At 41.7% G+C, this 13,234-nt stretch overlaps 1 protein-coding gene across 1 annotated transcript; it reads left to right on the top strand.

Annotated features, from left to right (window-relative positions):
• The first annotated feature begins 2 nt into the window (after positions 1-2).
• med11 (mediator complex subunit 11) lies at positions 3-3,591 on the top strand. Its single transcript, XM_039823379.1, has 3 exons — positions 3-130; positions 922-1,052; positions 2,351-3,591. Exons 1-3 carry the CDS (start codon positions 61-63, stop codon positions 2,513-2,515), a joined length of 366 nt encoding a protein of 121 aa, XP_039679313.1. The 5' UTR covers positions 3-60; the 3' UTR covers positions 2,516-3,591.
• Positions 3,592-13,234: the final 9,643 nt, after the last annotated feature.

Raw genomic sequence — 13,234 nt, 5'->3', positions numbered from 1 at the left:
AACCGCAGGAGTTGTTTTTCGGAGAGCTGCTGGTTGTGGGCGGTGAATTCCTGGCCACTCATGGCGAACGAGCGGCTCCGAGCTCTGGAGGATGTGGAGAAGGAGATAGCGACGGTCATGCAGTGTGCCGGTGAGGACCCATGATTTCACCCGCGGTGGATCTACTGTGGAACTAATACCACACTGTAAAAAGGCATAGGTGCAGTTTAGTGTCCCAAATTATTTTCCAAAAACTGAGTGTCCCAAACGATGAGGCTCTTATTTGAGACAGGTTAAGGTTAGGGTAGCACAAGTGGTTCAGCAGGTTCATAATGAATCAAGGACATTGTATGGGGAATTTGGGACACTAAACTGCACGTATACCCTGTAAAAAAAATACTCTGTTACAAGTCAAAGTCCTGCAATGAAAATGTTACTTGAGTTAAAGTATAGTATCATCAGGGAAATGGTACTAAAAGTAAAAGTAGGCTACTCAATGCAGAAAAACGCTCCCATTCTGTCATTCAACTAAATCTAATAATTTCAGCTGGACTTGTAGATCTATATATTGTTGGGTAGTTTAATTTATAAGTAAACATCGTATTTTATAAACTACATGTGTTTTGTGTGGGAAAAGTCCTAATTTGTAAAGTAACTAAAGCTGTCAGATGAATGTAGTGGTGTAAAAAGTACAATATTTCTCTTTGAGATGTAGCAGAGTAGAAGGAGAAAGTGGCATGAGAGAAGTAAAGTACAAGTACCTCAAATGTGTACTTAAGTACAGCACTTGAGTAAATGTACTTAATTACATTCCACCACTGTGTGCAGTCATGCAGGTTTTTTCCTGAAAATTCAGGAAAAAACCCTGACATGTTTTGGGCATTGTTAACATGTCTGCTCATACAGCTGATATGTTGTTGTTGTTGTGTGCTTCACCTGCAGGTAATATAGTTCTTGAACTCTCCAAAGACAAACACAACGCCAGCCTCCTGGACAGACAGCTGGTCCAGTTCCAGGCCTCCGTCAACCGGGTGGAGAACGAACTGAGCGGCCAGATCCGCTACCTCACCCAGGTCAAACACACAGTAGTAGTATTAGGACTCCTGCACGCTGTCTGCGTGGTGTGAGCGTGGCATTTCTGTTGCGTGTCAGTTGCGTGGCGTTTTCTATGTCTGTACACATGTATGTTTCCCATTGATAAAATGAAATAATAGCGTGTCCTTCAACTTTTATTTTGTCAATATTTATGTGGATATTTACGGCACTCAAGCAGTAGTGTACTTCATGTTAAACATAAATATATACTGATTTGATTACAGCAAAGACAACATCGGCAGTATTGACAGCAAACTAGGTTATAAAATATTTTGTTCTTTATTTACAGGTGCAATATTTGAAAAATCGATAATTTTTTTTAAAATTACATTTATATGTGCATTTATGTCAAAACCTAGAGACTTTCAAACCTCAAAATGTCATTTATTAATATGTATTCGTGTCAGAATGACATATAAACATCTTTTCCTATTCTGGAAAGAGAGAGAGAGAGAGAGAGAGAGAGAGAGAGAGAGAGAGAGAGAGAGAGAGAGAGAGAGAGAGAGAGACTGCAGTGCCGTTACAGTCATTCCCCGGATGCAGAGAGTGCAGATGCTGAAGACTCAGACACACTGACCAATCAGAGCAGACTGGGCTTTTTCGGAAGGGGGAATTAAAGAGACAGGTGCTAAAACGGAGCGTTTCAGACCGAGGGAGAATACTGTATATTCAGGCAGACAGTATGAGAAAAAAGAATCGAAGAATTGATGATTGAAAGGAAAACGGCCCTGTACTACTGAAAACAATCTAATCTCATAGTGAGGTTCCCATAGACAGTAAGCTCAGTATTGTTGTAGAGGACAAATCTGGCGCAAAATGAACCTAGGACCCTTAACTCGTGTACCGAGTCGACCATTCTCTGGGATTTCATGCCACTCGAATGTGACCAGTTTTAGCGCAAACCGCTAATTAGCTTATAAAGCTAGTCGTCGGGGGCACTGGTAAAGTAAAAAGAAATCGCTATTTCTACACCACTACCAAGGCTCAAAATAGCACCACACTTCCACTGTAGCATAATGAGGGTCCCTACATGTAAACCGAAGCATTGAGAACTTTGGAAGTGTACAGACAGGTTATTAAAAAGAAAGATTATAAAGATTGTACCGTTCACGTATACAGCTTCACGATGACCCAAACACGTCGAAGGACCTGATGGGGAAAACATTTAACCGGAATTGTACCTCGTACGATTTCACGTGACAAACGCAATGGATTGATTGAAGTGCATCAGAACAGAACCGAGCCGTAACTTCTCCTGTCTTCCTTCCTCCCCCAGGTAGCTACTGGTCAACCTCACGAAGGCTCCACTTACTCAGCCAGGAAGGACTGTCAGATGGCACTGAACCGAGCCGAGTACGCCAAAGTCAAACTGGGAGAACTGGGACGGACCTGCGAAGTCATGCTGGAGCAGCAGCAGCAGCAGCAGCAGCAGCAGCCATGAGAGCTGAGAAGGGCTCACAGCGGCATTTCACCACTGGATCCACCACTGCAAAGAAACTCCCGCACGCGGTCTAACTTGCAAGAAAACAAATCAAGTTTAACCCTCTGAGGAAAAAAAAGACGCACCGGCGAGTCACCGCGATGTTTGACAACACTCCTACTCAAAAAGGGATATTACAAAACGTTGTTTAAATCATTTATTCACTATTTTGTTCATATATTACGCTACTTTTGTGAACCCAAGACTTTTGTGAACTTATTTCCACGCACCAAAACAATTGAGTGTAGGTATGTTTTCCCAAGAGATTTGAGAAATAACAGCGTGCGCGTTTTCGTTTTGGCGCCCATGTTATCCAATCTGTCCGGCCACACCGGGCTGCAGCGATCGTTTCGGCGTCACCTATTTCTTATGCGAGCGACTGTGTCAGGGCCAAATGATCTCTTTATCCCTTTTGACCCATCCCGGGTCAAAACTGAAATTTGTCACTTTTTCTGATGTTTTTGGCCCCTCCCCGGTTTACACTTCTTTTTACTGCCATGTATGAGCACCACTAACATCAAGTTATTACTAGTTTAACACTCATTTTTGGAATTCATTGTCAATATTATTTATAGGACATTATACCTGTTCCTGGAGGTAAAAAAAGCAGAAATTAGGAATTATTCAGACTAATAATAAAGGGAGGATAATCCCAGAAGGGTATATGTCAACGGTCAGTCAGAGGGATAGTGTTTCGAAGCATTTAGATTTCTTTTTTTTTATTCAAATGCAAAAAAAATTGAACAAAACGCCCAAAATTCAATGAGTGTAGAGAGACGATCTTTTGTCGTACTTGCGTTGCGCGTTGTATGGAGTCATCCGTGCTATTTTTGGGTATTTACAATTAGGTAGTAACAAAGAAACCCAGATTTCTGATATTTAGAAAAAGACCAGAAGACAACACAAGGGTTATACACTGCTCTGGAACAAATGTGGACATCACTATACAGAAAGGGGAGTTTGTTCTGAACATTTTGATATATAACCCATTGTGATCAGGTTATATGAACACACCAAAAAAAAAAAAAAAGGAGAATTCAATAAGAAATGTAAAAATGCCCTTATACCTCAGAGGGTAGGCAACGTTTCGGTACTAGACCATCTTCAGATAAAATGCTGGTCTAGCACCGAAACGTTGACTAAACTTTATATGTTTCTTGCAAGTTAGACAGTGTGCAACCTCCAACGCAACCGTCTCACGTTGTAGATCTGCAAAGTATTTTTCTGTACAGTTATATCTGCCGCCAGCTTTCAAATGTTTTCATAGATCCTTTTTTTTTTTTTTTTTTATTGTTATTACAAATACTGAAGTATCACATAAACACAAAGAACAACTCTTGTATATGACAACCCTTTTTTTTTTCTAAACTAGTGTATGTTGCGGGGTATATTTGGTAGGGGTGTAAACCACACAATAGGATATTATATCGATTCTTAAGACAACGATAAGATATTTGCTGATATCGCAAAGGAACGATGCGATTTCAATTCAGGGGCCTGCGACCGTTACGAGACGATGCATAAACCCATTTAACACAATCGTTACTTTTATTTTATTTATATATATATATATATATATATATATATATATATATATATATATATAAAAATATTTTCATATAACAGCTCAAATTTGATTTCACAGTTTCATTAATAAGCTCTTCCAGACATTTAAATTAAAAACAAACCACTCTTAATAAAAAGAATAAATATAAAGTGGGAATTTCAAAATAAAAGGCTCATTTTCCCTTTGAATCGGTAATATTGGATCGTTGAGGATTGAATCGATATATCGATCCAGATCAGCGTATCGTTACACCCCTACTATTTGGTTGTTTTAGAGGTGATTTTTCCAATTCACGTGAATAACCGGCCACACGTAGACCTCGTTAAGGTCCCTCCGGTACACCTACCATACGAAGAAAAGGGACACCAAATGTTTCAGCGTAATCAGCCCTCGTTAGGGCTCTAGATTCTCTCCGGAGCTGTGATCTCGCAGCCACGTCGACGGAGGAAAAGCAAAAAGCTACGGTTTTCATTAGAGCCTCGGCTGTGTGGAATATTAACAGCAGACCCAGACAGACTGTGCAGATTTGTTTCCTCTCTTTTCGATTTCAGCGCCGACGCGGAATGAATATCTGCCGAATTTACAGACTGATCTCATGAAGTGGCGTATGTATGACTCGCGTACAGAGACGCGTACTCACTTTTTACCGTGTTTATCTACGCCGTTTGGCCTCAGTTGACTTACCTTGCGATTGTGTGTGAATTGACGCCGAATAGTATGAAAGGGTGAAAATCCGCATCGGGGGGGGTGGGTGGATGGATGGATGGGTAAAACACAGGACTTTCACCCAGGAGACCGGGGATCGGGTCCCGCATGTCACGTTTCCTAAACTCAACAGTCACTTTCTTCTTTTCCTAAACTCAACAGTCACTTTCTTCTTTTCCTAAACCCAACCGGTTCTTTTCCTAAACCCAACCCGCGTCTCACGTTTCCTAAACTCAGTCGCTTTCTTGTTGTGAATTTAGCAGACTTTTTCTGCTTGGGATGGAGATTAAGATGTTAATATTCTAAGTTATTTATTTTTTTTTTTTTAAATCTGCGGGGGATTCCGCGGCCACAGATTCCGCGTCGCCCTGACTATCCGTGACAAAAATGCTGAATGATGAAAGCCAATGATTTAGAGCGTAAGGGACAAACTCTTAAGTTCTGAGCACAAATATCTCGATTTCAGCCCAGTGAAAAGTAAACTCTGGGCTGTCCATAACGTGTAGCGTGTTCCTGGATGGCCATTTCAGTGACTCAGCAGCTCACTGGATGGTGACAATCTTAAAAGGCCGACACAGACTATTTAGGGGACTCTTACGAACAAAGAAAAAAAAAAGTGATTTACTCTGATCAAGAAAGGTCTTCTCCATTAAAGTCAGAACACAGAGGATCAAAGTGACCAAGATGTCCATCCAGACAGTCCCAAAATCAGGGCTGAGTGCAAAGAATCCTGACACTGGCGCAGTGGACAAAGTCTCTTTTGTCTTCAGAACCTCCAGTGACGTACGCAAAACTGTCCTCATTAACGTTCAAAATGTCATTCCGCTTGTCCTGCGACGCGTCTTAAACCTGGACTTGTTTACCTTCTCGACAACATTTTGTTCAATGATGTAACGCGCGGCTGTCTGCGATTCACCGGACTCTGTTATCCCGAAAGCTTTTGTCATGTTTTACGTCAATTCAAAAGATCACATCACCCCACCACTTGACAGATTATTTGTACATTTTATTAAGTAAAATAACATCAATCCAATAATATCTTGCAATATGTTTTAAGTTGTCAAGTCTTCAATTGACCTGCTTTATAAATCTGAGGTTTGATTATGATGATAATAAGCTGGGGTATCTTACACTTGCATAGCTCACATTTACATCTCCATGGACAAAAAGAAAAGAGTTTATGACCTTTATGAAATCATGCATCTTCATAGATAGAAAAAAAAAAAACCACTGGCAAACACAGACTGAGACACAGAATTCAATACTACAGAACGATTACAGGAGATTACAGCCAAAATGATGGCACGGCAGATGAACATAGATTCATCACTATGGGGGTGTCTCCATTACACACTTTGTCCACCAGAGAGCACGGACACTTCACAATGTTACTCTGATCCTTTTCTGAACTAAAAGTCGAAATACCACAGTCTTAAAATACTCCACTGCTAGTAAAAGTCCTGAATTCAAAAAGTTACTTAAGTTTCCAAAGTAAAAGTACTCTTTTTACAAACTGGCACCTTTTAAAAGTGTAATGTCATTATAGAATATATTCAGTGTTTCTTTTTGTGTTGTCAATGCAGAGCCAATTTTAAATACTGTGTATACTACTGGGTAGATTAGCAGTATAGTACTGCATCATATATATGTTTTTACAAAGTAAAAAGTAACTAATAAAGTGTCAAATAAATGTATTGGGGTAAAAAGTATCCTATTTTTTCCCCTCTGGCATGAAGTGGAGTAAAAGTATAAAGTAGCGTAAAATGACAATACTCAAGTATGTCAATGTTGTACTTAAGGACAGTACTTAATGTACTTAGGTAGATTCCACCGCTGTTGATCTCACACCAGTAGGCCAAAGCTAAGCAGTTTTCTCGTATGGAATCCCCTTTCACACACGTAGCACGACGCGGTCTCACTTCCTGGTTTGGTTTAGCCGAGGGGTGGCGCCGGGAGGCAGGACCTGACTCGGGCGGATTACACTGCGGCCACGTAGCCAGTTCCTAATTTGGTCATTAACAACAAGTCTTGCCGTTTCTCTCCGAACGGGACATTTTCGTTGGCGTAATCCAGGCCAGTGTTCAGTGGTGTAGTCTACGTGATACGCAGGTATACGCAGTATACCCACTAAGAAAGCTCCAGGATTTCCATATAACCACTTAAAAATGCCAAAAGACACGCAACAACATACTTTCCATTATATTTTTGATATATTTTGAATTGTCATCTGCGTTTTTCTTCTTCACATAGGCTAAATAAAGGGATTTCCACCGTAAATTGGTGCATAAAAGTGTATCCGAATACAGGAAATGTAGTCAAAACTTCCCTGGTGGAGGACACCCAGACCCCCCCGCCCGCTAAAAAGGAGACTTTTAGCGTCAATAACAAAACGCCAAAGGCACCTGACCAAGCGTGCGTATTTGACGTGATGGGAGTGAGAATGTGTTGAAATTAGAGCGGTACACCACAAGCGGCCGGAAGTAGTAGGTCTCTAGTGCGCCTGCTCTATGGGCCGCACAGCGAGGAAGCAGCGCTGATCATCAAGGTCATTTTGGGCTCCATGATGGCTTCATGCGCAACTTAGCAACTCTCATAGGAATGAACGGGGCTCAGCCTCGAACGCTGTATCTAGTTCTTAGAACACGTCCATGACGAATTCGTGTTAATGACCCTTCGCGTTTACCCTTGGATGTTTGCTTCCGGTTTTGCACCAGCCGCATGATAAAAACGCCATCGACGCGCCCCAGGATTGGGCATCGAGAACCAATTCCTACTTGGAATCGTAATCAAAAATTACGATTCCAGTACAATCGTTTCTTTATTGGAATCGTATTTCAAATCCGATCATCGCTTCCCAATTTAACATGCGCAACTTTTGGTTTCCGAAGCTGCCAGGCGCTTGTTGTGTTGCAGCCATGGAGCACAGTAAGCGGCGCTCTAGTCTGGCTTTATTTTACGATGAAAAAGCCCGGTAAAACTGCAAACCATCATTGAATCAAAATAAAACGTTCCTCTTATTTGTGAAAATAGGCATGCGGCCCGTTTCAACTCGACCCCTCAGAGAATCGAGAATCGATAAGAACCGGAATCGTAAGGAAGAATCGCAATTGGAATCAGAATTGTTCAAATCCAAACGATGCCCAATCGTAACGCGCTCACTGTGAATTCTCAGGACAATGACCTGCTCTGTTCACACATGGGCTCAATCGATTCCTTAAAATTACACGGACTGTGTACTTGGGAGCTGGCAGGGTAAAGACCCTTTAATGTCCGGTCCAACAGATTCAGACATTTGCGCTCTCACATACAGCTCCTCCGTGTAATGTTTAGATAAGTTCACGGTTGCAGAGCGTGTGTGAAAGGGACTTTCTGGACAGTCCGTTCCAATGATATGAGTTCCACAAAATACAAAAGAAACCTATTAAATAATATTGGTTTATGTAACCCTACCCGCTAGCTAGTTGTGCTCCAGATATAAAAATGCATTTCATTGGTTTCATTATAGACAACAGTTGACCCATCCTCAATATAAAAACACCACTCGTATTCCTTTGTTTAAAAGCTTAGAATTCTATAAACCTGAATCACAGCAGCATGTACAATACTGACAATCAGCAGAATGATAAAACAGTCAAGCAGCAGCAGCACTTCTGCACGAACATCTGGAAAACTGTAGCCTCGCTTCGTTAAAACTCCTGCTAAATGTGCACTACAGTTGCCTGAGTCACTGACCATCTCCTCCTGTTTTTACACAAACATACAACCAGTGGGACTTATAGTGCGTTCTATTTGTACTCTGAGGTCGGAATTTTTCCGAGGTCAAAGTTGGAAACACGCCGCCCCCCCCCCCCGAACTGGGAAACTCGAGTTGGGAAATTGGACAACCTCGCTGTACCCCGAGCTCAAAATCTGTGCATCAACAGTAGGGCTGGGTATCGTCCAAACATGTTTTGATACCGGAACTGATACCCAGGGTGCGATATTTTCCATTGGGTACTGAAGCTCATAAAAGTGATTAGTGAAAGTTTAGAACGCCAACACAAAGGAAGAGGAAGGTAACGGACATCCGGCTGAAAAAGACATCCTGCGGAATTTCCGGCAGCGTTTGAGCAATCCCAGAAGTGGAACGTCTTGGATATAGACTAGTTCGCGGGCGACATTATTCCCAGCTCTGACTTCAGAGGTAAATGGAACGTACCAGGGTTTCCCCCAGTGTATTGCAAGCCTGGTGGCCCACCACGTCTAAGTTGCCCCCCACCACGCCTAAGCCACTGGGAATAATTTTATGTATTTTAACTTTTTATTTTTTCAAACGGTAGGAAACTTCGAGGTAGTCATATTTTGACATCTCCAGTTAGCTTTTAGCACTGATTTAATGTAGGGCCCTCTGGAATCTGTCTTAGTTCTTCTTAGTTATCACAGAAACTATTGGGCTCTACATTAATGCTGCCATCAGTCTGTTACTGGCCCCCAGCCGGGCCCTTGTAAAGTAAAAAAAAACCTTGCCACCAGGCTAAAACAACTTTTCTGGGGGAAACCCTGCACACTATTGGTTTCTTGACTGCTCTTTTAACAAGAGACATCTAGCAGCCCATACAGAATAAATGGTACAATTAAAGCATGTGGTAAGACTCAGGAGGCTGCCTTTAGAAGTTCTTCTCCGTGGGTTCCTGGGGTTGCGGCGTCCCGTAACCTCCCACTCAGGCAGCCGACCCTGCTGGCGAATGAGGACGGGGGGGTAGGAGGAGTTAGCAGAAGGGGTCGCCCTCATCCTTGTCAAACGTTATCCCCGTTAGCCCCAGGCGAGCAAAGTCTTCAAACACAAAGTCATCACCAGGAGAGGAAGTACTATAAAGAGAAGGAATGTCATCATCTATCTGGATAAAACATACATATATTACTTAGGGTTGGGTCCCGCTCACATTTTTTCCCGGTACCGATACCGGTACCTGGAATTTGGTTCCGGTACCCAACGGTACCTTTGTTCGGTACTTTGCATGGCCCAGAGGAAGTGAAACGTAAACAGCACCGCGATCGCTTTCGGCTCGCCATTAATATTATATTGCAGTGAACGGTGTCTGCGTTGAGTTTGGAAAAGCGTAACCATACTTGCAACCGCTTAACTGGCATTGGTGTGACTTTAACAAACTGCCAAAGCGACCGGTGGTTTCGCTCCATTTGCACCACAGCTGTGTGTGTGTGTGTGTGTGTGTGTGTGTGTGTGTGTGTGTGTGTGTGTGTGTGTGTGTGTGTGTGTGTGTGTAGCCCTGCTCTCTGTCAACATGCGGAGAGGACAGATAAGACCAACATGTTAAATGCATTTCCTTCCTCATTAAAAACATTTGCAAAGACTTTTTTTCGTGTGCAATGTCTACATTAATATTTGCTAGCATGCAGTCTTCTTCCCTGCCTTCATGACTTAAAGGGTAACTTCCATTTGTTTCAACCTGGACCCTATTTTCCTATGTTTTTGTGTGTAAGTGACTGATAAACAACAATCTTTGAAATTAGTCCAGTATTAAGCGTGAATGCTGTAACCGGCAGCCACAGACCAGGCTGCAATGTAACCCTATGAAGCAAATGGGCATCTTGAGTTTGATCCACCAAAAGTGCTGTTATTGCCACTGACAGGCTCAGATTATTATTCTAACTGTCAAGTGACAACATTATGGAAAGGATCCCTACAGAGATAGACCTTTTTAAAACCTCTTTAACAGAAAGGTCGATCTCCTTAGAAATCCTTTCCATAATGTTGTCAGACACTTAAAATAATAATCTGAACCTAATGGCGTAAATACTCGAGACACTTTGTGAGCGTATATTACAAGCTGGACAGAACTTATTAAAAACAAGGAAAATAAGGTCCAGGTTAAAAAAAGAAAAGAAAAAAAACTTACTTCATCTCAAACTCTATGAGGTTTGTATCCACGGTAGCATCAGCCTCTGGAGCAACTAAAAACAAGAACACATGAAATCATTCAATTACACTCTAATCCAGATAATCTTCAACAGGTGGCCCGGGACCCTTAGGGGGTCCTCGGAGTTACTCCCCGGGGGGGAAAGTTATTCTTTAATCATTTAAAAAAGGAAAAAACTAAATATTCTGTAACACTTGAAGGTATCTACATAAAAGTGACATGACACGGTCATGAACACATGAACCCTAACCATAACTTGTCATTACAAAAACTGAATGACACTTAACTAAAAGAAGTGTTATGTCATAAACGTTTATACGGAGCCCCCCTGGTCCCAATTTGTCAAAAAAAATTAATTATAACTATCTCGTGGCCACGAGATAATTCTTCATATTTTATAGCCTATATTTATACTTTTTACATGTATATATGTCACAAAGTGGAGCCAGGCAGCCAGAGTTTTCTTAGGTTGTGTATAGTGTGGTGTTTCGGGTGTTTTATTTTGTATTATGAATGGCTGAGACACAAGGAGGAAAGAGGAGCGGATAGAGAGCGAAAAAGAAACGTTGGGGACGGAGCACAGATGAGACGGGGACAAGCGGAGCTGGAGCCGGAGGACAGCTGTGGATGTTTGGATCGGTGGCGGCGTTGTGGCCCGAACGGGAAAAGCAGAGTGGACGTCGCGTGCTGCTGGCCCTCTTCCCCCCTCCCTCAAACAGAAAAGGGTAAAGACTGTAGTCCCTTTCTCTATAGACTGGTTGAAATCAGATTTTCTATTTTGGCCCAAATCGCACTCGCACAACGCCAACGCGCCGATCCTCCAAACATCCACAGCTGTCCTCCAGCTCCAGCTCCGCTGTCCTGCCCGTCTATCTGTGCTCCGTCCCCAATGTTTCTTTTTTGCTCTCTATCCGCTCCTCTTTCCTCCTTGTGTCTCAGCCATTCATTATCAAAATGTGGAGTGTGTTCCGTGTTCCTCCAGCATCTCTCCTGATGAGATCTGCCTCAGGTGCACTGGGAGGAGTCTTCAGTTCTGTGCCAGGCAAACCAAAACACCACACTATATACAAAATAAGAAAACTCTGGCTGCCTGGCTTCACTTTGTGACATATATACATGTAAAAAGTATAAATATAGGCTATAAAATATGAAGAATTAGAAAGGACTATGGATATGCAGCCTACAAGATTTACATTACTGTATTAACAGAATTGTGATGAACAGTAATAGTAAATAAATAGAAGCAGAACTGCAGCAAACTATATTGCACACTGAATATTAAAACAGAGAATATTGCACAGAATGTGAAGTATTGCACTACACTTCATCTCTACACTATCTTGAGGCCTCAAGATAGTGCATCTTCTGGCCTCAAGATAGTATCTTGAGGCCTCGAGATACTATCTTCTGGCCACGAGATACTATCTTCTGGCCACGAGATACTATCTTCTGGCCTCGAGATACTATCTTCTGGCCACGAGATACTATCTTCTGGCCACGAGATACTATCTTCTGGCCACGAGATACTATCTTCTGGCCACGAGATACTATCTTCTGGCCACGAGATACTATCTTGAGGCCACGAGATACTATCTTGAGGCCACGAGATACTATCTCTCATGTTTATGACACGTTCATGACAGTGTCCTGTCACTCTTATGTAGATACCTTCAAGTAAAGTGAAACCAAATATTTTTCCAGAAGTTTAAATATGTCTGAAAATATACATAAACTCAAGTCCAACATATTATTAGCAAAGATAAATGGGCCTATTTGGGATTTCTTTTTCATTGAAAATGTGATGACAGGCTACTGGCCTGTATGTAAGGTAGCCATCCACAGATACAGTTAAGCTTAAGGAGTCACTGTGCTACATGTATGTTTAACATTAAAACAGCATGTATACATATATAAATACGTCAATAATTACTATTGTATTACCTTAGAATTGCATGGCTTTAGGCCACCCTACATATTATTGCAGGCCCAGTTTAATGTGCAACTCAACTTTTTAAAATATCTGTTGTAGGTGTGTGTGCGTGCACACGCTACCTGTCTGTGGCTGGGAGCTGGGCTGGTCTAAAGGTTTGGGATGCATCAGGACGAAGCAAACATCACACAATTGCTACAAATCCCAAAAAAAAAAAAAAAAAAAAAAAAAAACAAAAAAAAAATATTATTGAAAAACAATGGATCTTTCACAGTATTTTCTTTAAAGCTTGCCTTTCACCTGCAAAAAAATAGCAGGTCCAATCACGCAGTGATGTCACACATGGCTAAGTATAGTAACAACAATGATGGATCATCATATTTGTTTTGCTTTTCGCAATTTGCAAACAAGTGACTAACTACATATCTATGTCAAACTATGGCTAACATAAGTGTTAATCAGGTCCATACACATGAAGCCACTTTCACTATGACATACTGCATGTATAAAACAGCAGGGTTTCCTCTATGTTGATTGGCAAGCGGCGGTATATATATATA

The sequence above is a fragment of the Perca fluviatilis genome, chromosome 14 (genome assembly GCF_010015445.1).
Source record: "Perca fluviatilis chromosome 14, GENO_Pfluv_1.0, whole genome shotgun sequence".
Lineage (NCBI taxonomy): Eukaryota > Metazoa > Chordata > Actinopteri > Perciformes > Percidae > Perca > Perca fluviatilis.
The sequence above is the reverse complement of the archived record's forward strand: the minus strand, read 5'-3'. Positions and strand labels throughout refer to the sequence as shown.

Excerpts from the sequence above, each read along its gene's own strand:
- med11 (XM_039823379.1), top strand. The coding sequence starts at position 61 with ATGGCGAACGAGCGGCTCCGAGCTCTGGAGGATGTGGAGAAGGAGATA. Across the intron at positions 131-921 it reads GACGGTCATGCAGTGTGCCG|GTAATATAGTTCTTGAACTC; the intron begins GTGAGGACCCAT and ends CTTCACCTGCAG. Across the intron at positions 1,053-2,350 it reads AGATCCGCTACCTCACCCAG|GTAGCTACTGGTCAACCTCA; the intron begins GTCAAACACACA and ends TTCCTCCCCCAG.